Source organism: Bufo gargarizans, chromosome 4 (genome assembly GCF_014858855.1).
Source record: "Bufo gargarizans isolate SCDJY-AF-19 chromosome 4, ASM1485885v1, whole genome shotgun sequence".
NCBI classification, from domain to species: Eukaryota; Metazoa; Chordata; class Amphibia; order Anura; family Bufonidae; genus Bufo; species Bufo gargarizans.
The window spans coordinates 508,424,401-508,451,534 of NC_058083.1; the positions used below are offsets into that span (position 1 = coordinate 508,424,401).

The window sequence follows — 27,134 nt, forward strand, 5'->3', positions numbered from 1 at the left end:
GATGATAGATAGATAATAGATATGAGTCGAGGCATAAAATCAAGTCTGAAAGAACTACAAGCCCAGGGAGAGAAGACTGTGCCAGCAGTGTGACCAGGAGGCCGTGAAGGATGAGACCGACTTCCTGCTGTGCTGCCCCAAATACTTAGCAGTGAGGGACACTCACTTTAGAAGACTGTCTGATCTTCTCCTAGACTTCACCTTCATGGAGGAGGAAGAGAGACTCTCCATACTGCTGAAGGGAGAGGAGAATATCAGCAGCACAATATTGCAGTGGCCAAGTTTGGGGTGGCCCCAACACTACATTGGGTCTCCCGGACATCGTTGAGGTGTCACCATGTGTTGTTGCTCTCTGGAAGGGATGGTAAAGCATGGTGCACCCCATTGAAAAATAAGTCTAGACAGCCAAGGTCTACAGTATGCTTCTTTACTGGTGGAAATCAGGTGCAAAACAATACAGGCAAGTCTTAGGGCTGGCTTCTACAGTCTCCTCCTCCCTGGCAGAAGAAGGGTTTGATACTAGGAGGGTAAACAGTTAATGCTTCACAGACCAGGCTGCACTATCTCCACAGCTATTCTGGCTGGCTGGATCCCAAGGCCCGGATGCCTAAATGCTGTCTTTAATCCTTGGTACTTAATCTTCCTCCCATATTGACCCTTGCTCTTATTTTGTAGTACCTCTGCCCATCAGCTTACTTATCTGAGCTGGTTGTCCTGGCACTGCTGGGTTTGGAGGCGGCTGCAGGTTTCTCCCAGGAGGCAAATTCTTCTTCTACTGGGGTTACTCTTCTGAGTTAAACTTAGACTCAGGCTAGGTTACACTTCTAGCCACCTGGACTGAACTAACTCTTCCCTGTCTGGGCCTACCTCAATATACTTAGGGCTCTCTATCTCCCTCTAACGTCTGGGAGGCTGAACTACACCCTAACAGGCCTGACACCCAGTTAATACAGGAAAATGAACATTTAACATCACATTAATGCAATAGGCCTGTTAACCCTTGTGTAGTGCCCACCTTTACCTAGTGGGACACTACAGATTTATGCTGTTATTTTTCAAATGTCCATTCATTCCCCCATGTCTCTGTTCTTATTGTATATATAGTGCTGTTTCTTCATATACTCTTGTAGTACGCCTGATGAAGGGACTGTTGATGTCTCGAAAGCTCGCTATGTAACATCATTACTTCTATTTTTGTTAGCCATTAAAAAGGTATCAAACCTGCTTATTTAGTTTTTCTTAATGAGAGCACTAAACTAGTTGTCTATTGGCTAACACGGTACCAGACCTTTTTCTTTAGGTCACAAACTTTCACAGTGTAAAATAAGGAGACGTCTTATGAGGTTAAAGTGCACTTAGTCCCTCTCGAATTTCAAGGACAGTGTATAAGAGGTTCATGCATTGGATTGGTAAAGTACACAGCACCACGCTCTCTAGTTTTCCTGAGGCTCGTGGGCTTTCAGACTGTATCTTGGCAATGTAAAGCGTGAAAGCATCAGAGCTCATAAGAGTGTATTCAGTGTATTCAGAGCAGCATAAGCAGTTTGCTCATTGATTTGGTGATCAGGATTTATGCTCCAGAGGCGGCTATTGTGGCGCACAGTCAGGCAGCACAAAAACATACAAGGCTACTTATGAGGCATCATTATCTGCCATACAGAAGTCATTGTATAGTAACCTTGGGAAGCATGGCTATCAGTGATTAAGATGTTAGCACAGACGCTCTGCCCTCTGGTGATTCACTGTCTGATAATACGCCTGGGCTCCTTCAGTTGTACAGATGTATGACAAGGTGCAGCCAAACAAATTCTGCAACGTGAGCTCATTATTGACAGTCTATTGATGGAAATAAGTGAGTGGAAAAAACAGACGGGGTTCATATGGTAGAAATCACAGGGGGCACTACTATTACCATTTGCATCAGGTACTTGTATGAGGATGCAAGAGTTGGAGCAAGGCTTTCCTTCATTTGCTGTGCATCTCAATACCCAGGACATAGAAGAGTGGCTTGCTAATGACCACCCAAGTACCCCTCAATTTGCGATGCTTCTGGGGAGCGTTATTAACCTTGGGGCATAACCATAGTCAGTGTACTCAGATGTGCCTCATCGAAGAAGACCAGTGTTGTAATGAGACATGAAATTGTGATACATTTTGTTTTAGGGCTTACAAGCTTCAAGTTATACCTCAAAAATGTAAATTATAGAGGGGGCTCTGATCAGGAAGATAATCTCTTGGCTAGAGTGGAGAGAGGTTACAAAGAGTGTTTACTTCATTGGTGGACCTATCCTGTATTATACAGAAAACCCATTGATGCGAATGGGATTTGTGTAATACCGAATTCCTCCTGTGGTGGCACTGCAGGGATACCGAACACTTATTGCCAAGTTTCTCCACAGATTGCAGCTGATCACTGGAGGTCATGGCTAGAGGACACTTTGCAATTAGTGTCGGAAGACGCAAGGGTCCATCGTTGACAGAAGGTATGTGTCACCGAGGTTCCTGGCATTGGTGAAGTAAGATCTGGTATTTTCAGGTGTCAGCGGCAGCTAATGCTGATTGACATTCGGCTATTTTAATATGGCTGTATAGCTGATCCGGGACGGCTCTTACTGGGAGTAGCCAAAGTGATGGGTGGATGACTACTCCCCATGTTCCAGGCCGGGTTTTGATTGGCCTATAAAAACCCAGCCAGCAGTGTCAGCTGTGAGTGGATTACTCCTCTCTGACAGTGGAGCTCTGTCAGTCTCTGTGTTGGGACCTGGGAGTTTGTGCCTGGATTAAGGCCTGCTACCTGGTTGGTGTGAAATCAGGTGGATTCTGCTTTTTCCAAGGACTTCTTCTTTACTGCATGGTGTGAACAAACACCAAAATCAGACACCAAGGTGACTGTTTTCCTTGAAACAGACTTTTTGTTTTGTCATTTACTTAAAGGGAACCTGTCATGTGGATATTTGATTATAATCTAACTAATTATATACAATCATTAACTACTAAAAAGTACCTTAGATGTATTCACTTACTGGTGTGACAGATGGTTACCTCATAATATACACACAAAGATGCCACATGCCGCATGCTAATGAGCTGATTTGAGTCCAGCGTGATGTCAGTGAGTCCAGTGTTTTTTTTAATTCAGAGATATAGCCACTCCACTGCCCACCTGCTGCTGATTCATATGGAAAATAACTGTCAATCAGCAGCAGGTAGGCAGGGAGAATCAGGAGCTCATAAATATTCATGACTCATCATTATCAGCTGGAGCTTTTCAATACAAGATGTTGGCAGATTGACTGTGTCAATTAAAGAAAGTGACCCAGCATTTTGCTAAGAGAATCAGTCACTTATTTATGTTGCCCTTAGTTAGGACACCATAAAACTGGTGACAGGTTCCCTTTAATGTGTGAATAAACACTGAACTGTTTAATTCAAAGACTTTGTTGTTGCCTCTATACTGCATCTGCTAACCTGCCTACCAGAGCGAATGCCCACATTAGTTTATTACGAGCCCTTCAAAAACTATATTTTTGGGTTCAAATTAACTACTGAACATCTTTTTTGAGCAATAAGAAACAATGGAGTGAATAAGAGTTGATGTTTCCTCACTCATCAGATTCTCAGAGTCTAAGACTGCCATGTAAGCCCCCTATATACCTTGGATTTGTCCACAAGGCTCATTGAGGAGTGAGGAACGGAATCAAGGTAAATGCAGCATGCTTGCCCACGGGGGAGTGTGTGCAGGGCTGAAGAGGAGGATTGGAGAGGTGGCAGTGGCAACGAGGGTCATTGTAGTCCTTACAGTGGCTAATCCAGTGCTCCCCCCAGGCCGCATGTGCAGTGAAAGGAGGGGTGCAATCCTTCTTCTCCTTGGGGCACATCATGGATTTTGGGGTCTTCTGCCTGGTGGTGGCTGGGGTGACCTTGGTGTTACATGAGCAGCACGGTGCAAGGCAGTGTAGTGTCCCACTACGTAAATGTGGGCACTACTCAATGGTCAATTGGGCCACGTTGTTCCCCACCTTTTGTGGAACATGGTCATGGTATTTTGTATTGTATTTTAATGTGTATTTTCCTGTTATCTCCTGTACCAGGCCTGTTAGCGGTGTAGTTCCTCCTCCTAGGCAGTAGAGGGAGCTAGGGAACCCCCTAGTACAGTGATGGTGAACCTTTTAGAGACCGAGTGCCCAAACTGCAACCAAATACCCACTTATTTATCGCAAAAGTGCCAACATAGCAATTTAACCTGAATACCAATATAGTATATCTTCCATGTACTTTATCATTTAGCTATAATAGCTTAGTAGCCTACATTCAGTGTGCTGCCTGTGCTGTTCATAGTGCGTCTTGTGCTGGTGAATGGTAGGAAAAGTCTAAGGCTGATTGGTATACCATAGACTTTTTCCAAGGCGTGGGTGCCCACAGAGAGGGCTCTGAGTGCCACCTCTGGCACCCGTGCCATAGGTTCGCCATCACTGCCCTAGTATATATAGTCAGGTCCAGTTCAGGGAGAGTTAGTGAAGGGGAGTGTGTGTAGTTAAAAAGACAGGGTGGCATTAGCAGGAGGTGCTCAAACCCACATGCAGTCGTGCATATATACAGGGGAGCAAATCCTGCACTTGTGGCCCGTTGCTAATGGCGATCCCCAGCAAAATGCATACGGTGGAGGATGCCCGCGGCGAACCACAAGTACCACAATAGACATCTCACACAAGGTAACAAGTGCGTATGTCATAATCAATATAACAATATAACAATTGTCTCGGGCTACTTGAGAAACCTTGACGTGGTGCCCGGGCTTAGACATGTTCTACACCGTAGGACATGTTGACTAATCTCTCAATTTTAAAATCAGTTTGAGGGTTTAGTGAGACTGCAGAGTGCACCTGTATTTGTTATTGTATTGTTATATTGATTATGACATACGCACTTGTTACCTTGTGTGAGATGTCTATTGTGGTACTTGTGGTTCGCCGCGGGCATCCTCCACCGTATGCATTTTGCTGGGGATCGCCATTAGCAACGGGCCACAAGTGCAGGATTTGCTCCCCTGTATATATGCACGACTGCATGTGGGTTTGAGCACCTCCTGCTAATGCCACCCTGTCTTTTTAGTTTGTATATATAGATTCCTGGAGGTGTATAAACTCCAATTTAAATGTGCCTGTTTTCCATCTACAGGCCACATTTAGGTGCACCTGTGAGGCCTGGGCCATATCAGTCAGTCTTGAGTGGGACTCACAGACTCCTCCCTCCTCCCATTGCAAGCATGGTTACATGCTGGAGGTAACTGGTGAGCTGTTTGTGAGTCGGCCTCATGCTCCTGTAATTTGCCCACTGGCTCCTGATATCGCCCATACGGCTCAGGTAGGAGAGCGTTAGGTCTCGGGCTACTTGAGAAACCTTGACGTGGTGCCCGGGCTTAGACATGTTCTACACCGTAGGACATGTTGACTAATCTCTCAATTTTAAAATCAGTTTGAGGGTTTAGTGAGACTGCAGAGTGCACCTGTATTTGTTATTGTATTGTTATATTGTTATATTGATTATGACATACGCACTTGTTACCTTGTGTGAGATGTCTATTGTGGTACTTGTGGTTCGCCGCGGGCATCCTCCACCGTATGCATTTTGCTGGGGATCGCCATTAGCAACGGGCCACAAGTGCAGGATTTGCTCCCCTGTATATATGCACGACTGCATGTGGGTTTGAGCACCTCCTGCTAATGCCACCCTGTCTTTTTAGTTTGTATATATAGATTCCTGGAGGTGTATAAACTCCAATTTAAATGTGCCTGTTTTCCATCTACAGGCCACATTTAGGTGCACCTGTGAGGCCTGGGCCATATCAGTCAGTCTTGAGTGGGACTCACAGACTCCTCCCTCCTCCCATTGCAAGCATGGTTACATGCTGGAGGTAACTGGTGAGCTGTTTGTGAGTCGGCCTCATGCTCCTGTAATTTGCCCACTGGCTCCTGATATCGCCCATACGGCTCAGGTAGGAGAGCGTTAGGTCTCGGGCTACTTGAGAAACCTTGGCGCGGTGCTCGGGCTTAGACATGTTCTACACCGTAGGACATGTTGACTAATCTCTCAATTTTAAAATCAGTTTGAGGGTTTAGTGAGACTGCAGAGTGCACCTGTATTTGTTATTGTATTGTTAGAGTGTGTGTAGTTAGAAGCCAGTGTACACTTTAGCTAGAGAGTAGCCGAAGTGCAGCTTCTAACATGCAGCTAGATAGCCCAGGTTTCTAGCTTGCACCCAGGAGAAGAGGTTGCCTCCTGAAGTTCCCTGCATCGTGTCAACTACAGAGCACAGCCAGTTTCATCCAGCCAAGTAGAAAGCTGAATGATATTTACAGAAAGAGGATTTATACCAGAGGAAGGTTTCCCTACCCAAGGATAAAGCCAGATATAGGGCATACGGGCCTTGGAGAAAGACAGACAGGATCTGAAGAAAGTACAGCCTGATCTGTGAGTGTTATTCCCTCTGTGTATCTTGCAAGAACTTTGCCTGGCATTTATGTGAAGCCTGCCTGTTACCAAGTCCCTGCATATGGAACTAACTGAAACCTGTATATAGTTGAACTGTTCAGTAAAACGGAGTTCTGGTTCATTACAACTGTGTGTACCTCAATTATTCCTACAATAAATCGGTGTGCCACCGTTACCGGCACTGGCGTCACGAACTATAAGGGATCTTGCCACCGGCACACTAAACCTATAACACCCAGGGCACCTCACCTACCACCAGGCCTGGTCCCTACACCCAGAGAGTGCCCCAGAGGATCTATGTGCCAGCCTCTCCATCACTGCTGTACGCCTGCCCAGGGTATATATAAACTGTGAGTACCAATAGCAACCCTAGGTCTGTTAACTGCCCCCTGTGACCTCACGTTCGCTCACCCTGCAGGACTGGCGTATTGCAGCAGGAGAACAGGGGCCTGGGTCAGATATGGAGACCAATGACCAGGCTGGCTTGGTTAGAGTAAAATATAATCTCTTCTTTACTGAGTAGATGATGGGTTTCACAGTACAGGTGGTAGGCACAGTTCTCTGGTATATCACATAGTAGGCTTTTCTCAAAGGTTATGTGGCTACTATGGTAGCCTTGCAATTTTTCTCTGCAATATCCAAATGTGGGGTGTAGTCTTAGAACGGATGGCTGGTCCGTCTCAGAAGTGTGACGGGTGCCAGAAGCAATAGAACCCAAACCAATTTCAGTAAAGACAACAGCCGAACGTGCATGTTACTTTTATTTGTTGACAAATCATTGTCCCTTTTAATTGGTCCTCAAGCTTTGGCAAAAATGTGTTCTGTTCTCACTCAGAGGTTGGTTCTTAGCATAGTTATTTTTCTGGATGGTTGGAATCATACAAGCATGGTGTCTCCCAGGGTAAATTCAGCAGCACGCACCAACAGATCCTCTCTCTTGGCCTTCTTACTTGCCAGGAACTCAAAGACGTGTCTGTACCCTAGGCTTGCATGCTAGGAACTCTTTTGCCCAGGGAAAGTGGGTCCAGTCTAACACCTAGCAACTATTACTAAGGTCTGTCCGTTAACTATTTCCTTCCTATATACAGCCTTTTGAGATACATAACACATACATAATACAATTTAACCATTTGCACCACTGAGTATGCATAGTTAGCGTCACAAAAAAAATGGGCCAACCTTAGTAATGAACTATTTAATAACTTTAGGAGTGAACCATAGTGCATTAGAACATTAACCCATTAGCAGTTAACCACTGGGTCACTGCATATACAACGTTCTCTCCATTTTGATTTCTCGAATGGCTGATTGGAGGACGATTAGTATGCCTTCAGTTTGGGGTGGGAAAGATGATATGCTACCCATACACACCCTATAGCTTTTAATGAACCCAGTAAAACATCTTCATGACCTATGCGAGCTCCTTGTGGTGGAGCTGGTAACTTCTGGGTTGTCCATTTTCCTCTAAAAACATAGTGGGACTTCTTCCTAGAATAGTAGATTCCTGATAAAGGGAAATTAGATGTGCATCCACCAATAAGTGTATTCTCTGTACAGGGCTTCAGAATATATTGGCCCTATAGAAATAATGGGAAATAAAGAAATAAAAACATAAAATAAATTGAAGTAAATAAATTATGTTTTGGACTCTCCTTATTTATTCCCTCTGATTCCGTATTAGCACTCAAGTATTCTATGATGATCGATGTATGTGAATTTAATGTGTTTCCCCCAAGTGTTTTACTATCTTTCTGTATCTGGACGGGTGCCTACCTTTTCAATAAAGCTTTTGATGAAGTTCTAATGATGGCATGAAACACGTGGAGCTCTGTTTTACGGCCTTTTCATTGATTTTTGTCATAATGAAAGCAGCTTTTAAAATCACTGAGATCATTATCTTTTTTTTTTTTTTGCTTTTACCTTTTCAGCTTTTTATATTTGCATTACTCCAATATTTTGCTTGTCTTTAACCATTTTGTTGCAGGTCGGAGGCAGTGTCTCGGCATCAAATACTTTTAATTTCCCAGTACACATTCGACTTAAAGGGGTTGTCCCACAAAAAATATTCTACAGTTTTCAAACCAGCACCTGGATCTGAATACTTTTGTCATCCCATGTAATTAAAAATGTATTATAGCCACTAAGGTATTCAATAAAATCGATCTGTATGGTGCCACCTGCTGTTTGCTTTATCTTATTTCTTTGCCCAGCTCACTGAAATGGCTGCACATGCACAGTTTCATCCTTCAACTGCCTCCTGAGCTGTGATAGGGAGAGCATGGACACGCCTCCTTAGCTGCAGTAGAAAATACACTCACCTTGAGCTATCAGCATCATATAAATCTAGCAGAGCAATACATGGGGAGATCTCTGGATCCATGTGAGTGTCACAGAGCATAAACCAGATTGGCAGGTAAGCACACAGTGCAAACAACACACACTGGAACAACAGTACTTACCTGCCACAACCAGTGGATGAAACAATAACTGTTACTGACTAGTGGTCCCCCCTCCGGGAAACCCTGGAGCCCACTTCCGCAGGCAGGTGGTCAACGCAGTTCCCCCTCCGAGGAACCTAGGAGCCCCCTCACCGGAGGCACAACACACAGGGAAACGCCTTGCATACATGCTGGACGAACAACACCAAAAGACCAGACATGAAACTACAACAAGACGTACACCACACCCTGAACATAAACCCACACCAAATAACAACACAGGTAAGGTAGGGAACATGGAGGATACAAAGGGATGACAATCTATGTCCAACAAGGTGGCCCTCAAACTGGACAGATGGTAAGGTCCAGGGTGGCAGCATAACTCCAGGTGCACAAGAAGCTGAAGTCCCACGAACCTCAGGCTCCAAGCCCAAGTACTATAAGAGCCCACACCTAGCTCCACCTTGCTCACACTTTAACCCCATACCCACCAGAATGGAAAGGGACAACAACCTTAAAAGTGTGTAAACATACTAAAAACTACACATTGCCGCCGGCAACAAGCATGCACGGCAACAAGGGCTGGTTCTAGCTTTGTTAGAAAGAGATTGTCATGTACCATATAATTTGCATTTTTTACATTAATCATGGGATAACCCCTTTAATAGATTTCTTTGTTCTGCTTTTCACTAGTACCGTATTTTTCGCCCTATAAGACGCACTTTTCCCCCCCAAAAGTGGGGGGGAAATGGCATTTTTACTCTGCTAACACTGATACATTGTGGGCTGTGATGCTGCACAGCGCGGCCTGCGATGTATCAGCCGGGAGGGAGGAGGGGCTGGAGGCCAGCAACTGCTGTTGGAATCGCGGCGGGGCCCGGTGCAGTCACTGTACTCTATTACACCGGGTCCCACACACAGCAGTATACATATGTAAAGTGTATGCAATCCATTTGTAAAGTGTAGGAAATCCATATGTAAAGTATAGCAATCCTCTGCGGTAGCGCAATCCACGTAGTACCCACTATGAAACTCCTGTACTAGCAGGCAGGCTGGCTGGTCACTCACTTCGTCACGCGCATGCGCCGCCTGCTTCATGAATTAAGTGGGAGGAGCATGTGTGTGATGAAGTGAGTGACCGGCCAGCCTGCCTGCTAGTACGGGAGTTTGCGTTACCGCAGAGGATTGCTATACTTTACATATGGGTTGCCTACACTTTACATATGAATACTGCTGTGTGCGGGGCCCGGTGTAATAGAGTACAGTGACTGCACCGGGCCCTGCCGCGATTTCAACACCAGTTGCCGGCCTACACCCCCTATATTGGGGGTCACTATTTACACAGGGACACTGTTATGGGGGGATCTGTGGATAATACATATATATAGCATAAGTTGCTATATATGTGTCATCCACAGCTCCCCCATAGCAGTGTAATCCACAGATTCCCCCCATAACAGTGTCATCCATAGATCCCCCCCATAACAGTGTCATCCACAGATGACCCCATAACAGTGCCATCCACAGATCCTCCATAACAGTGCCATCCACAGATCCACCATAATAGTATCATCCACAGACAACCATTAGTTCAAAACCCACCAAAAGTACACCTGGTTCTTATTTTCCTCCTCAAAAACCTAGGTGTGTCTTATGGGCAGGGGCATCTTATAGGGCGAAAAATACGGTAATTTATACCATCAGCAATTAAGGTTTATGCTCTGTGATTTTTATTTATTTAAATATTGTTTGCAGTTCTTTTAGCATAGTTTTTTCAGTTCTCATTGAATTAAGATTTTCACAAAGAAATAAAATCATTAAAGGTGTTTTCCAGAACCTTAGCGGTCAGTGACACCGTTCATACCCTAGCCTCAGCGGTGATGAATCTCCGGGGGAAAATGTACAATTTCTGGCAGAGGGCTCAGGAAGAATCCGAATGGGAGTGTTGGGGGATCGGTGAGCTGAGACTTCTGACTAGAGGGGAGAGAATCACTAAAAATGTATTTGGTCGAATCGCCTATCAGATCCAGTTCGGGTCCAAATAAATTCTACCTGAAATTGATAGTGCTGTGATTGCCTGGAAAAGTCTCTGTCATTCTCTCTCTTCTACTCCACTCCTTGATTCTCCCAAATCAAATCACACAAAATTCAGATTTGGTAGAATTAGAATCAGCAAATTTGGAAAAATTCAAGCCGAATTTCCAAATTTTAGAATCAGTTTGCTGATCTCTACTTATGACCCTATTTTAAAAATAGTTACATTTGTGGTAACGTTTGGAAACATTCCTGATTAGAAATATTCGAATGTTTTGTGACTGCAGCTCCTGTGCAGACCTGTGTGTCTCCATGGTCACAGACTGCAAACAAACCCTTTGTAGTCTGCTGCAGTAGATGAGGTTGACCATACACAGGGGTGCACTTTGCCGTTCTGCTGCCTGAGGCGAAAACTTAAATGGCGCCCCTCCCTCCCCAATGCCAATTTCTTAACCTAACCCCTTCCCCTCAACCCATGGCCCTTTGGCGGCCCCTCTCTTGCCCTTACCTGGTGCTGCCTGAGGCGATCGCCTCACCTGGCCTCATTGGTGGTGCACCCCTGACCATACACCTTCAATAGGGGCGGACTGGGAACTTAAAGTGGCCCTGGAAAAAAACTAAAAGTGGCCCTATGTCCAAACACACAGAAATTGGGGCAGCACAAGCAGGCAGGGCCAACAAAATTAGGTGGGGCCTGCAATACCATAGTGCAGCACAAAATACCGCCCCACAGAACCAAATACCACAGTGCAGCAAAAAATACTGCCGTTACTGACTGCAACCATGGTGACACGTTAGTCTGCAGTGGAGCTGTATACAGAGAGTGGTCAAATATTTTTTTTATCCAAGACAATTTGCAAGGGTGCATCACATTTTTAATCGGAACAATAAAAAAAAAACATTATTTTATAAGAATTACAAAAATATGACCAAATGTACATTTACATTTTCATGTTTCAAAAATGTTTCTATAGCAGACATGCAGCAGAGCTGAGTTTATCTTTTAACTGCTTTAACGCAATAAGCTTACCTGAGGTCCTGTGGAGATGACAAAACCCTCTCCATTCAGCTCTGCGGTGTCTGTAGCAGATCATGCTATGGTATGGCTCCGTTCTGTCTCTGCTCTTAAAGCAGTTAACTAGAATTTGAAGAATATTCTCCTTTTTCTCCAGACACAGCGCCACTCCTGTTCATGGGTTGTGCCTGGTATTACAGCTCAGCCCCCGTTCACTTTAATAGTGCTAAGCTGCAATACTGGCTACAGCCTATGGAAAAGAGTGGCGCTGTTTCTTGGAAAAAACGAAGCAGAACCGTTCTCTCTGGCAATCAGTCCAAGCACATGCAATTCATTAGCATGACATAATGTGACATAATGGGTGGAGTGCAGCCCTGCAATAAATACACCACAATGACAAATATTTGCGCCCATGTAGTGGTCGTAAATGAATCCGCAGATTCCGAGACACGTCGTAATTGATGGGCCCGGACTTGATGTAAAAACTGAAGACGTCGTTTGGATTTAATAGGGCTCATTAAAGGGGTTTTCCAGGTTCAGAGCTGAACCCGGACATACCCTTATTTTCACCCCGGCAGCATGTTAGCATCGGAGCATCTCATGATGCTAGATCGCGCAGGGCAAGGGCTCTTTTGTTTACAATAACACACTGCCGGGCGGAGGTTTACGCTCGGCAATGTGTTCGGTGATGTCACCAGCTCTGATGGGCGTGCTTTAGCGCTGCCCTAGCCGTTTTACTGGCAAGGGCAGCGCTAAAGCCCGCCCATCAGTGCCAGTGACGTCACCGGGCTTCCTGGCAGCCCCATGGAGAGCCCAGTTTGTCACTGGAACTCCTTAAAATGCCTTTGCCCTGCGCGATTTAGTGCAGGGCAAAGGAGAGCATCGGAGCATGAACTGCTCCGATGCTCAAGTCAGGGGGCTGCCGGGGTAAAAATGGAGGTATGTCCGGGTTCAGCTCTGAATCCGGACAACCCCTTTAAGTGCATGAAGCAAGTCCACAGCCTCAATGGCTTACACGATGGATGGAAATCCCAAGGATCATCCGTCCACTGTTCTACAAACCACAGACCCTGTCACAGACCAATTTAAAGGGGTTGTTCAGGATTAGAAACATACAGGTTGTGTCAGGTATTGCAGCTCAGATTCATTAAAGCGATAACAGCAAGTTGCAATATCGCACAGAACCTGTGGACAGGTGTGGCGCTGTTTTTGGAAGAAAGCGGTCACGGTTTTATAATCCTGAGGATATCAAGTGAAGACAAAAAAAAAGGGATTAAGAGGAGCGCTGGTATCTTAAAGGGGTATTCACATCTCATACAGTATTGGAATATATTGCATCCCTTTTTGAAAAGTAATAGTCCAATCTCTGGGGCACCCATCGATCAGGATAATGAGGGGACCACAGCGCTGATTCAGTATTGTGGCACCTTTTTCCTCTACAGTGGCCCCTGGGAGGACTACTGCGATGGGAAACTCAGGATCTGACCCCCACCAATCATAAAGTGATTGCACATCTTAGCAATGTCACTTTATAACATGTGAATGCCCCTTTAAGAAACTAATAGCCCTTTAATTACCTCTTATTCATTTATATCCTTGAGAGTTCGACTCCAAGGTGCGCCAAACCTGTGCGGCCATTGGTTGCCACGGTTGGGAGTGGCCTGGCCACAGCATGAGGTCACGCCCTTAAAGCGTTGTTCAAGATTATGATTTCTTCCACAAACAGCTGCACACCTGTCCACAGCTTGTACGTGGTATTATAAATTAGTACCAACGCGGCCAAGGCGTCGCTTTGCAGGAAAATATTGTGAATAGGAAGCAAAGTCGAATCAACACCGCGGTCATTCTGTGGATCTGTGGGGGTTCCAGAGGTCGGATCATAAAATGATGACCTATCCTATCGATACGCTATCACTTTATAAAGTAAGAGAACCCCTTTAATAGAAACATTACTGTATGTGAGTCAAAAATCCTCCCTATCAGTTTCTTTCCCCTACGCTTTAGGGCTCATGCACATGGTCGTTGCCATTTTTGCGGTCCGTAAATTCTGGATCCGCAGAAGACAAATACTGGCCATGTGCGTTCCACATTTTGCGGAACAGAACTTCCTGCCCTCTGTAGAACTTTCCTATCTTTGTCTGTAAAACGGACAGGTATAGGACATGTTTTATTTTTTTGCAGGGCTGTGGAACGGACATACGGATGCAGAGAGCATCTTTTGCGGCCCCATTGAAATGACCCGCAAAAACACAAAAACACGATTGTGTGCATGAGCCCTTACACTGTAGCTCTGCCAGACCCCTGACCACTGCTCCAACACTACCCAGAGACTCGTATAATCAATGGATAAAACAACTACAGCCACAAGATCAGGTGACTGGAGTAATTACAATATATAAAGCAATATAAAGGGCTTGTACGTTTTTTTTTTGTATTTTTTTTTTATTTACCTTCGAGCCAGCTGTACCTGCGAAAAAATCCATGCTCACTTGCTCCCTGCTGCTCCGAGGCCCCTGGGCTCTTTTCACTGGGCTTCCAGTCAACGTCCCCACAGACAGGGTCATGTGCGCCGCTGCAGCCAAGAACTGGCCTCAGTGGTGACGTGTCCCTAGGTGGCACATCACTGTGGGTCATCTGCCACTTAGGGACACATCACTGTGGAGACTAGTTATTGGCTGGCAAGGTGCATGTGCCCTGTCCGTCCGGAAGTTTACAGGACAGGGACCGGAAGTCAGCCCAGGAGTCACAGATGAAGCGGTGGGAGCAGGAAAGTATAGATTTCTCCAGAAGGTACCCCTAGCTGTGGGCAAATAAAAAAATAAATAGAATCTTAATAACTTGATTTATTTCCAGAAAAAAATAAGACTTTTTCGAACCAACACTTAAATATAATTTCTTTTGTAATTGCATGTAATTAAAAATTTTATAAAGCCAGTGAGTTATTCACTGAAATCTATATATATAGCGCCACCTGCTGTTTGCTCTTTTTCTAACTTCTCTGTCCAGCCCCCTGAGACGGAAGCACATGCTCAGTTCCATCCTTCAACTGCCACCAGTTGCAGTAGAAAGAACATGCCCCCCTTTCCCGAGAATGTGCACGCCCTTAAGTTGCCAGCTTGAAATAAATCTGGCAGAGCAATGAATGGGGAGATCTCTGAGGTGCAGGGCTGGTTCTATAGATTGTCATTTATTACATTAAGCATGGGATAACCCCTTCAATAACACATTACACAATAATCTCTGCAAAAAAAACAAAAAGTTTAAAAATCACGTTCGTCTATTTAGCATTTTGTGCATTTTATTTATTTTTTGCCTATTTCGTCTTCACAGGCTGAGCCTCTCGCACCGGTACAAATGAGCCGCGCTTTGTGTTCTGCTGATCAAACCGGTGTAGCAGCGCATTTGGCATATGTACAAGGCTATATTCACAGAAGCGTGCCTGTGTTGACACAAAAGACGCTTCAAAGCTACAAAAATCCCTCTTGTTTGGTTACACTAATTTCCCTTGAATGAAGTTTTTGTACGCCAGCCAAAGCAATAGTAGTTCTCCAGCCCTCCAGAGCGCGCTCCCACATGAATTCTGGAAATAATTGAAAACTTCTTTGGTCGTCCTGGAAGCCTCACTCCTTTATAATATCACTTTATGACTTTTTATGTGTGATTAAGGACAGATTACAGGGTCCATCAGAGTAAATCAGCCCTTTACTTTTTGCTCCCATTGGACTGCGAACAGAACTTTATCAATAAACAGAAGTATACAATGACTCCTAGAAAAGCTCTGCCCCCTCGAAAGGTAGGTGGTCACACACAAGCCAGACCCTCCAATGTCAGCCAGCCATGTTATGTAATATTAGCTGTTTATTCAACAGTCTTATGGCAAAAGACAAAAAAAAAATAAGTTGGTCATATTGAATTTCAACATGCCCGATCCTTTGTTCTCAAGGGAGATTTCTGCCAGTGGCAGATTCCCCTCTTCCCATGGCAAACGCGTGTATGCGTGAATAGCTACACCATAGACCTTCAGTAGCTGTTGGTCAGACACTCATTTGACACCTTTCCCTTCCTATGCCTGAATGCACATGCATACTTGGATTGACAGTGCATGCATGTGTTATCTGTTATCTCACTTAAAGGGGTTGTGCAAGAATTGGAGGGGGAGTTGGCAACCCCTCCCCCACTTGGCTGGACCTGTAAAGGGATAATGACTTTCCTGCTTCCTGGCACTGGCTCCCTGCCCCTTCTCCTCCCGGCCTGCGATGCTCTGCTAGGCTCCCTCTCTGAAATCATCTGGTTTGAAGTGACTGCAGCCAATCACTGGCCGTGGCAGAGACCAGATCCCCTTGTGTCATGTGACTATTTGTCATGATATAAGGGAAGCTGGTCACCGCCAGGGCCAATGAGGAAAACTAGATGTTTTCAGCGAGTGAGCCCAACGGAGCATCGCAGGCCGGGAGAAGTAGAATTAGGGAGTCAGCACCGGGAGGTAGGCCATCTTCCCTTTACAGGTTCAGCCAAGTGGGAGGGGGTTTGCTAAAAACCCCTTTATTCTTGCACAACCTCTAAGAGGAAAAGGATTGGGCATGTAGAAACCCAACATATCTGACGCTTCTTTTGCCAGATATGGGCATACTCACATGTACATAATTTGGTCAGCCAAAGCCGCCATAATTGTCAGGTTTGGCCAAAATGTGTACTCGACACATTGTATTTTTCTGAAATAATTGGTGCTCATGTAGATGCTCAGCTCCTTCTTTACCAAAGAAGCGGGTCTATCCTTAAGCCATTGATGTGTAATAGGTAGAGGGCCGATCCCTGACAAACAGTGAAAGGTCACCATGGTCCCTTTGTTCTGGAGATCAGCTGTATTGCTAGTGGTCAGACATTCTCCGCTACCATATTGAAGGCCTATAGTAAGGCTGGGTCAACAAGGGGGAAGTCTGGGAAGATTACCATGCCCAGTTTAGGTTCTGTTCACATCTACTCTGGTGGATCCATTTGAAGCTTCCATCACAGAATCCATCAAAAAGGCCAGAAAAATAAAAATAGTTCATGAAAAATAGCGATGGACGCCATGATGGAAACCCAACGACCCCATTATAGTCGATGGTGTCCACTGGGCACCAATAGTGTTCTGAGTGTGACGGATAGGTTGCTGCCATTATTTTTGTTTTTCTGTTCCTATGATGAAACCAGAAATAAGACGGCAGATGTGAACAGAGCCTAAATGGCTATAACATGCAGAAAGATCATTTGGAAGAGAGCATATACTTACATCTACCCTAACATAACAGATTATGTCATCGTCACTTCAGACATTTGCTTATCACATTGAAACTCACCTTTGCTGTATATGGACCTAATATAGTCACGTCTGGTGGCTGCACTCCCACCGGTCTTGATGGTCTTGTTGTGACTTCCACCCAGTCACTATAGTTTGTTCCACCATTGAAAGTTGTAGCGACCATTCTGTATTCATACGTCTTCCACGGATTAATGTCACTGGCTTGATCAATATACTGCATTTGGTGATTCCCTGGTCCCGTTGTGATAATGTCCACATGTTCGGTGCCTTTCAGCCGTCTATCAATACTAAAGCTTTCTATTATACCATTTGGGTGGAGCGGAGGTTTCCATGTTATCATCACTGACGTGGGGCTATCAGAATGGAGATCGGGTGGTAGAACATCGGTTGGCGCATCTGGAAGGGTCTCTGTGACTAGTGACTCCTTCGACATTGTACACCCCGCCGATGTGCATCCCTCTAGCTGATACAGGTAACTTGTGTAAGGGGTTAACTCATGGAAAGTATGACTTGATCTGTTCCCTGGCACAGTCACCTCTAGGCTTCCATTTTGGTAAATCTTATAATGGGTTATTATTCCATTCGGTTTTGATGGGTGTTGCCAAGTAACAGTTATCGATCTTGACTTGACATGGAAGAGACGAGGTGGGTCAACGGATCCTGGTTCTGTAAATAGTAAACATACATCCACATTATGTTGTGATTTTGTAGTTTCATTTGTGTAATTCAAGTATCTTGAAAACACTTCAAACAATTACATTTTATTGGCCTTACTATGTTTCACCTGCAGTACCTGGAGGAACCACATGGTGTGCTATAAGGAGATTCAAGAGCTACACAGAACACTATGAACCAAAATTATGAAATACTTCCTGGTAGAAGAAATGTTCAATACCAACACCGCTAAATGGTGTAATTCAAACCTCTTTGTAAGGAAAGATGTGTTAGAAAGTGTGCTGAATCACCTTAAAGAGACCAGTCCTGTATGGAGACTTACGGAAGTACTCCATGGTATGGAGACTTTTTGGCAATGCACCATGGGAAACTAATAGGCAAAGAGGTATCTCCCAAGAAAGAGAACCATCTCGCTGGTGCCACCTATTGGAAGTGGCTCCCTGTGACTCAAAATCCAACTTTCCAAAAAGCCTTGAAATTTGACAAGGCAATATAGCCAAGCCAGATATCCATCCGTAGACAGGTGTTTGGGGGCCTCTTTAAAGAGATTCAGCACTCTGCCTAAGCAGCTTCCAAGACTTCACACTCAGTCAGACAGAATCCTACTCCATACTGATGAGGGGCAAGCACCCTGAAACAGCTGTCTACGGATAAATATTTGGCCTGGCTATATTCCTTTGTCAAATCCCAAGGCTTGTTGGAAAGTCAGATCTTAACGCATAGGAGCCACTTCCAATAGGTGGCGCTGGAGAGATCGTTCCCTTTCTTGGGAGATACCCCTCTGCATATAAGGAGAGATGGAAAATTTATAGAAAAAAATATTTCCTAGTGTAATTGCATAAGGACAACCACTTAGGTATTATTTCATTTTTTTGGGTTGCTTTCAATCTTGTTTGTAGAAATATTCCATGATGTTATTCCCTGATCCCTAAAGAGGACCTGTCCCCTCTCCCGACATGTCTGTTGTAGTAACAACTTGCATTTCCCATGTAATAAAAATGCTGCAGCATCTAGTCTTCTGTCTCTGTGATGTGCTATTCCTTTATTATTCCTGCTAGAAGTTATAAATGCATTACCAGCAGTTTGCAATAAAGTTCCATCTGGGTGTTTCCAGTTGGGGGTGTGTCCCTGTACAGCCTGACACTGGCAGCATTGATTGGATAATGTCAGACTGTACGGGGCCACCCCCCCAACTGGTAACGCCCAGCTGGACCTGCATTGCAAACTGCTTGTAATTCATTCAGAACTTCTAGCAGGAGTGATAAAGGAATAGCTCATCAATTCATGAGAATTGTAATTACATGGAGAATGCAAGTACTTGCTAAAACAGACATGTCAGGAGAGATGACGGATCCATTTTAAGGAGAAAAAGGGAGGTGAAAAGTGATTTTTTTTGTTGTTGAATTTTTTTTTTTTTTGTACAATTTTTGAAAACGTTCAATTAAAATATTATTTAAAAACATCCTACACACAGAGACAATCTGACTATATGGGCATTAGGGCAGTGCATGATGGACCTTGGTCAGTTACAGCACTCCTCAGGTCTCATGCGCATGGCTGTATTACTGCTCCCTGATGTAATCGGGCTCCTACAGAGGTACATGGTGGCTTACTGTACTTGTATATCCTCCCAATTTAATTCAGGTTTTATTTAGTCAAATTCCCAAAAAAAACGGAAAAAAAATTAGATTATGGCATGTTCCATCAGATTCTTTGTTATGGAGTCATTCTAACCTAGAATTAAAGTCACTGTTCAGTCATCACCTCATAAATGGTAGTTAGGTCAGTACTTACAGCAGGCGATTATCTGGTATTTATTATTCCCAGATTTTGTTTCTCAGCTGCTTTTTACATCAACTTCATTAGGGCAGAGCTGTGATCTGTGACTACAGTTTGGCTACAATGTCCACAGGGAGTATGAGGTAGTCTGAGACACACCCCCTGTCTCCTTATTGGTTCAAGCTGCTGCTACCTCCCTCCTCCTGCAGCTCTGCCTCTTCTGATTGGCTGATGTGTATAAACACAAGCTCACCAGGAAGTCAGCACACAGAGAACTGGTTTCTATTACAGAACAATTAATAAATATTAAGAAAGTTTGTTAGGGGACTTTCACACATATACTGAGGGGAAGGTTCTTAGTAAGGGACTGCTTGGAGGAACACTTTAAGCAACTGGGCTTTCAAATGCATTTTATCAACATCATTGTAAGGCCTCATGCACACGACAGTATTTTTTGACGGTCCGCAAAACGGGGTTCCGTTGGTCCGTGATCCGTGACCGTTTTTTTGTCCGTGGGTCTTTCTTGATTTTTGGAGGATCCACGGACATGAAAAAAAAGTCGTTTTGGTGTCCGCCTGGCTATTTTAACTTGAAGCGTCCCCATCACCATGGGAACGCCTCTAGGTTAGAATATACCATCGGATTTGAGTTACATCGTGAAAACTCATATCCGACAGTATATTTTAACACAGAGGCGTTCCCATGGTGATGGGGACGCTTCTAGTTAGAATATACTACAAACTGTGCACATGACTGCCCCCTGCTGCCTGGCAGCAACCGATCTCTTACAGGGGGCTGTGATCAGCACAATTAACCCCTCAGGTGCCGCACCTAAAGGGGTTAATTGTGCGTATCATATCCCCCTGTAAGAGATCAGGGGCTGCCAGGCAGCAGGGGGCAGACCCCCCTCCCTCCCCAGTTTGAATATCATTGGTGGCCATTGTGCGGCCCCCTGGACCCCCCTCCCTCTATTGTATTTAACTCATTGGTGGCACAGTATGCGGCCTCCCCCCCCCCCCGATCATTGGTGGCAGCGGAGAGTTCCGATCGGAGTCCCAGTTTAATCGCTGGGGCTCTGATCGGTAACCATGGCAACCAGGACGCTACTGCAGTCCTGGTTGCCATGGTTACTTAGCAATATTAGAAGCATCATACTTACCTGCTTGCTGCTGCGATGTCTGTGACCGGCCGGGAGCTCCTCCTACTGGTAAGTGACAGGCCTGTGCGGCGCATTGCTTAATGATCTGTCACTTACCAGTAGGAGGAGCTCCCGGCCGGTCACAGACAGCGCAGCAGCCAGCAGGTAAGTATGATGCTTCTCCGCTGCCACCAATGATCGGGGGGGGGGGGAGGCCGCACACTGTGCCACCAATGAGTTAAATACAGTAGAGGGAGGGAGAGGGGGGCCGGGGGGGGCCGCACTGGCCACCAGTGATATAAATACAATAGAGGGAGGGAGGGGGCCGCACTAGCCACCAATGAAATTGAAACTGGGGAGGGAGGGGGGTCTGACCCCTGCTGCCTGGCAGCCCTGATCTCTTACAGGGGGCTATGATACGCACAATTAACCCCTTCAGGTGCGGCACCTGAGGGGTTAATTGTACGGATCACAGCCCCCTGTAAGAGATCGGGTGCTGCCAGGCAGCAGGAGGCAGTCATGTACACAGTTTGTAGTATATTCTAACTAGAAGCGTCCCCATCACTATGGGAACGCCTCTGTGTTAGAATATACTGTCGGATCTGAGTTATAACGAAGTGAAAACTCAGCTCTGAAAATAGTTTTATGCAGACGGATCTTCGGATCCGTCTGTATGAAAGTAACCTACAGCCACGGATCACTGACACGGATGCCAATCTTGTGTGCATCCGTGTTTTTTCACGGACCCATTGACTTGAATGGGTCCGTGAACCGTTGTCCGTCACAAAAATAGGACAGGTCATATTTTTTTGACGGACAGGATACACGGATCACGGATGCGGCTGCAAAACGGTGCATTTTCCGATTTTTCCACGGACCCATTGAAAGTCAATGGGTCCGCGAAAAAAAACGGAAAACGGCACAACGGCCACGGATGCACACAACGGTCATGTGCATGAGGCATTATAGTAAATAAAGGGGTTGTCTGAGTGTTTAATATGGATGTCCTATCCTCAGGATAAGGCCTCCTGCACACGAAAGTGTGCGCCCCGTGGCCGTGCTGCGGCCCGCAATGCACGAACACCGATCGTGGGGCAGCTGGAGCGGATCGCGGACCCATTCACTTTAATGGGTCCGCAATCCGCTCGTTCCGCAAAAAGATAGGACATGTTCTATCTTTTTGCAGAACGGAAGTACGGGACGAAACCCCACGGAAGCACTCCGTAGTGCTTCCGTAGGGTTCCGTTCCGTGCTTCCGTTCTGCACCATTCCGCATCTCCGGATTTGCGGACCCATTGATGTAAATGGGTCCACATCCGTGATGTGGAATGCACACGGAACGGTGCCCGTGCATTGCGGATCCGCAAATGCGTTCCGCAATACAGCAACGGGACACCTACGGTCGTGTGCAGAAAGCCCAAGTCATTAATATGTGATCGGTGGCGGTTAAACTCCCAGCACCCCCGCTGGTCAGCTGTTTGAAGAGGCTGCGGTGCTCCGTGTCCCCCTTGCAGTTTACCAAGCACAGCGCCGTCCATCTGATATCTTGGTATTGCAGGGGATTGAATGGGATTGAGCTGTGTCAAAGCCATATGACCAATAAACGTGACGTCTCTGGCCTAGGAAGGGGCCGTGACACTCACCAGAGAGACGCGGTGGTGGCGAAGAGGTCAGACCTCCACTGATCAGATATTGATGATCGATCCTGAGAATAGGTCACTAGTATTTAACACTCGGACAAACCCCTGTGACATTTAATTTTAAAGGACCGTATCCCTCTCAGTCTGCCATAAGGTTAAATCCTTTCTCTGTAGGCTGCCTCTACCCTGAATGTCCCTCCTAATACACTGAGGGCACATTTCCTCGTATCCCTGTACTTTTTCCCTATGATCTGAATTTATATACTGAAAATTTCCTTTGTCCATATTATATATTAATTATGTAATTTTAAGGAAATCTTGAAAAAATGACCTTAAAGGAGTTATCTAACCTCTATAATGCCCCTCCCAAATGCCAGGGCCCCTCACACAGATTGTACTTACCTCGCTCTCCAGCACCCGCATGCTCCTGCTCCCCGCACGGCCACTGCTGCATCTTCCCGTTGTGCAGATCAAAACATCCGGTGACGGGGCACAGCCAATAGTAGGCTGTGACGGGGGATGAGCCTGTCCCTGTCACGGCCTGCTATTGGCTGCCTCCCTCCACATAATGGGGAGATGCAGCGGCGGCCGTGCGGACATCAGGAGCGATGCGGGTGCTGGAGAGCGAGGTAAGTACAATCCGTAAGAGGGGCCCGGGTATTTGGGGAGGCATTATATGGGTTGGATAACCCCTTTAAGGGGGTTTCTCGGGAATTAGAGTTGTGAAGCACCCTGCCTCTGTAGTTTCTCGTGCGTTGAACTTCCTGTGACTACTCAGTAACATGTCCACCTGTAATGAAGCGGTAGTCACTCAGACAGGAAGTCTAGTGGTTGCTAAGCAACTTGCTCCACCACAGCCTGCAGAATACACCGTAAACCGCGCTTTTGGCTTTAACCAGACACTCGTCCTCCAAGATGAACGGTTTAACGCATTCCCAAATAATAACATCCTAACTGTACGCCATAAAGCTTGAACACATATGCATATATTTTAATTTTACGATACTTTGCGTTGATACATTGCATCCATTGTTAGCGCTTGGGATTCTAATCCACGTTCGGCAATTCATCTACTCCCTGCTCATATCGCGGGTGATTTTTTATTGTGACTGTGACAGAAGCTGCCGATTTAGCTCTTTTACCCGCTGATAAATAAACAATGCACAGATCTGACCTTTGGGTTAACAGGTTTTTATGCCTCTTCCACTCAGCACTCTAACAGATTCAATTACCATAAAGGTTCAAGAGCCGGGATGAATACTGAAAAAGAGCAACCATATGCCTGCCTAGGTGTTGTGCAATAGCAACTACTCTCTGGGGGCCCCCCGGAGAGATGGCTTAATTGTAAATAATTCCGCCACGCGACACAATCAAGTCACCTTGAATGCAAAAGCCTCGGTCTGCGGAGGGAAAGTGTTATTTAAGCTTTACTGGGCTGCGTTAAATTCTGCAATTTGAAGGGCTGTTAAGTTTTTCAATTGAAATTTCATTTAAAATGCAGGTGCCTTTTATTATATCGAAGCTTTACTGCTCTCTAGGTACAAGCAAGAACACGGTGCAATAACAGCGGTCTGCCTCAATCACTGATCAGCGGAACAGCTGTAATTCGAGGACATTTAGCATTCTTATAAACCACATCCTGATAAGTCAAAATTGTTACAGCAGATCAGAGAAATAGTATCACCTAGTTTTTTTTTTTTCTTTTTTATATATACATTTTTTTTTTTTGCCCGGAGCAAGTTTTGACATTTATGTGAATATTTTTCCTTTTTTTTTTTCTTTTTTGCTCCGTGTGTCTGAGAGCCATAGATTTTATTATGTATCTTAAAAAATAGATATACTTGAGTTTGGTAAATTGTTTAAAACAGCTTTGGGTTTTTGTTTTTTTTAACGTTTCAAAATGTCAGAGGTTTAAAATGTAACAAAATATGTCAAATGGAGAATTTGGGAATGTTTATTATATATAGCGCACATATAATACAGAATGGAGACGCTCGCTTCCAGTAAAGGTTTGATGATGACTTTTTGGTCAGAGTGTGACCTTCCTCGGGGACCGGCATGGATGACGGGTAGTGAGGATGGTTTAACCCCTGAGGAGCAGCTTAGCAAAACAAAGCTGAATAACCAAACCAAGACTTAATAAAATCGAATGGTTTTAAAAATGTATTTTACAAGTTTTATTAAAATTGATTGAGAGGTAAATTTTCTGAAAATGGGCACCGGATTCAATTTGGACCAGAATCAATTCGATCTGAATCAGAACTGCTTCAAAGATTTTAAAATGTTCTCTATCTCAAAATAAATAAATGCAAGGAACCCTAAGAGTGAAGAAAAACTGCTAGAACATTGGGGGTCATTTATCATTTCAGGTTGTTTTTGTGTCAGTTTTAATTCTGGCTTTGCTTTGTGTGCCTGCACCAAATTTATGAACTGGCACCATAATAATATATGTGTTGTGAGTGTAAGCTGTTTCACACCTTTAGGTAAAAAGGCCTTATGCACACGAACGTATTTTATTTCTGTGTCCGTTCCGTTTTTTTTTTTTGCTGAACCATTCATTTCAATGGGTCAGCAAAAAAAAGGAATGTACTCCGTGTGCATTCCCTTTCCGTATGTCCTATTATTGTCCGCATTACGGACAAGGATAGGACTGTTCTTTTAGGGGCCAACTATTCCATTCTGCCAAATACGGAATGCACATGGACGTCATCTGTATTTTTGGCAGACCGCAAAATACATATGGTCGTGTGCATGAGGCCTAAACCAGGGGGTTGTCTGGCGTGTCTTGTGACTTTTGCAAAAGTCATACATAGAAATGTGTCATGATTAGTGTTAATCGAATCAAAGTCAAACGAATTGACATCGATACGAAATTCAAGAAAAATTTGATTCACCACAAAGTCAAATTTCCTCGCGCTTTGTGGTAACGAATCTACTGTATTTTTCCTGAAATGATGGTAAAAACAAAACAAAAAAAAAACATACTCGCCTCATCCATTTGCTTGCGGAGAGGCCATCGTGGCCATCTTGATTGAAGAATCCACGTGAAATCTCTTCCAGCCAACGTGATCACATGATTTAGCTAAATGCGTTATTTTTTTTTTTTCTAAAAACGGTACGGTACAAGGTATGCACTATAACATATTTTTATCAATATTCTTACATAACCAGATTTCAAACAGTAACAATACAGTACCTTAAAGGGGTTTTCTAGGATTACTATTAGAGATGAGCAAAGTTCTTAAAATATCAATCAGGCTGTTTCGATGAATTTTACAAAGCGCATTTCTTTGTAAGTAGCGGGTGCAATGACAGGGAGCGCTCCCCCCCCCCCATCCCAGTCATTGAACCCCTCAGATGCTCCTTTTTTCACTGATCGCGGCATCTGGGATGAATATTAGGGCCTTTCAGGGGTTGATCACTTAGATTTTTTTTTTTTATTGTACTTACTTTATCCATTTGATCTCAAAGAGGCCGCCGCAGCCATCTTGCTTGAAGATCCAGTGCAAAATCTCATTCGGTGCGTGATGACATCATCACGCTGGCTGGGATACGTCACCGTGCACAAGATTTCACACAGGATCTTCAAGCTAGATAGCTGCGGTGGCCTCTTCGCGCTCAAAATGATTTAGTATTTTTTTGTTTTACCGCCATTTCAGGGAAAAGTGTTTTGTTACCACGAATTTGCAAATGCAAATCGAATTTTCCCTGAAATTCAAATCAAAGTCCACTTTGAATACTTCATTTCGCTCAACACTAATTACTACCTCGTGTGCATCTTCCCCATGCTTTTTCTTTTTTAGTTTTCCACCATGTAAACCAATCCCCTTTGTTTCCATCCTGTAGGTAGCACTTCCTGTTCCTGTGCCCAACCAAACCCATGATGAATTTCTCCTTTATCTGCCACAGCAGCACCACCACGCCCAGTTAGTTTATAGCTCTTCCCACCCAGCCAGGGGGGCACCTAGCCTTTCCTCTGCCTGAGGTGAAAATTGAAATGGAGCTCCCAAGCCCTCCCATGGCAAATTTTCAATCCAACCCTTCCCCCAAGCTCTACTATTAAAGCAGGGGCGTAGCTATAGGGGGTGCAGAGGTAGCAGTCGCTACCGGGCCCAGGAGCCTGAGGGAGCCCAAATACCCTTGTGCTGCATAAGAAGACACACAAAGCACTGAGGAAAGGGGGGCCCAAGTCTAACTCTTGCACCAGGGCCCATGAGCCTTTAGCTACGCCCCTGTATTAAAGCCATATTTGGGATTTGGGTGGACATTACATACAGCGCTATGAAACACACAGAAGAATACAGTGCCCCTACCACATGCCTATCACATCCAGTGATGTCTCCTTTGATGTAGCTTTTCTCTTTCCTCATCTTCTCCATTCAGACCAGACCACATTGATGACTTCTTTAAGCTGCATCTTGTGTCTGCAGAGTTTGGCACATAGACATATTAGGTCTTTCACTTTTCCATCATCCTGCTCCTGGTGCCCCAAAAGTGCTATCCTGCTGCTACCCCAATACTGTCCCTCCTGTGCTTCCCAGTGTCCCCAATCACTAATTGCAGAAATAATAGTGCCATACAGATATCCCCCCCATAGCAATAGTGCTCCCCAAAGTCCCAC

At 45.0% G+C, this 27,134-nt stretch overlaps 1 protein-coding gene across 1 annotated transcript in view; it reads right to left on the reverse strand.

The window, feature by feature from the left end:
- The window catches only part of USH2A (usherin), a 426,892-nt gene that overhangs the window by 311,156 nt on the left and 88,602 nt on the right, over window positions 1-27,134 (reverse strand). Inside the window, exon 7 of the mRNA XM_044291289.1 lies at window positions 17,319-17,947. Within this exon, the coding sequence (XP_044147224.1) occupies window positions 17,319-17,947 (629 nt within the window). The remainder of the gene's footprint in view (window positions 1-17,318; window positions 17,948-27,134) is intronic.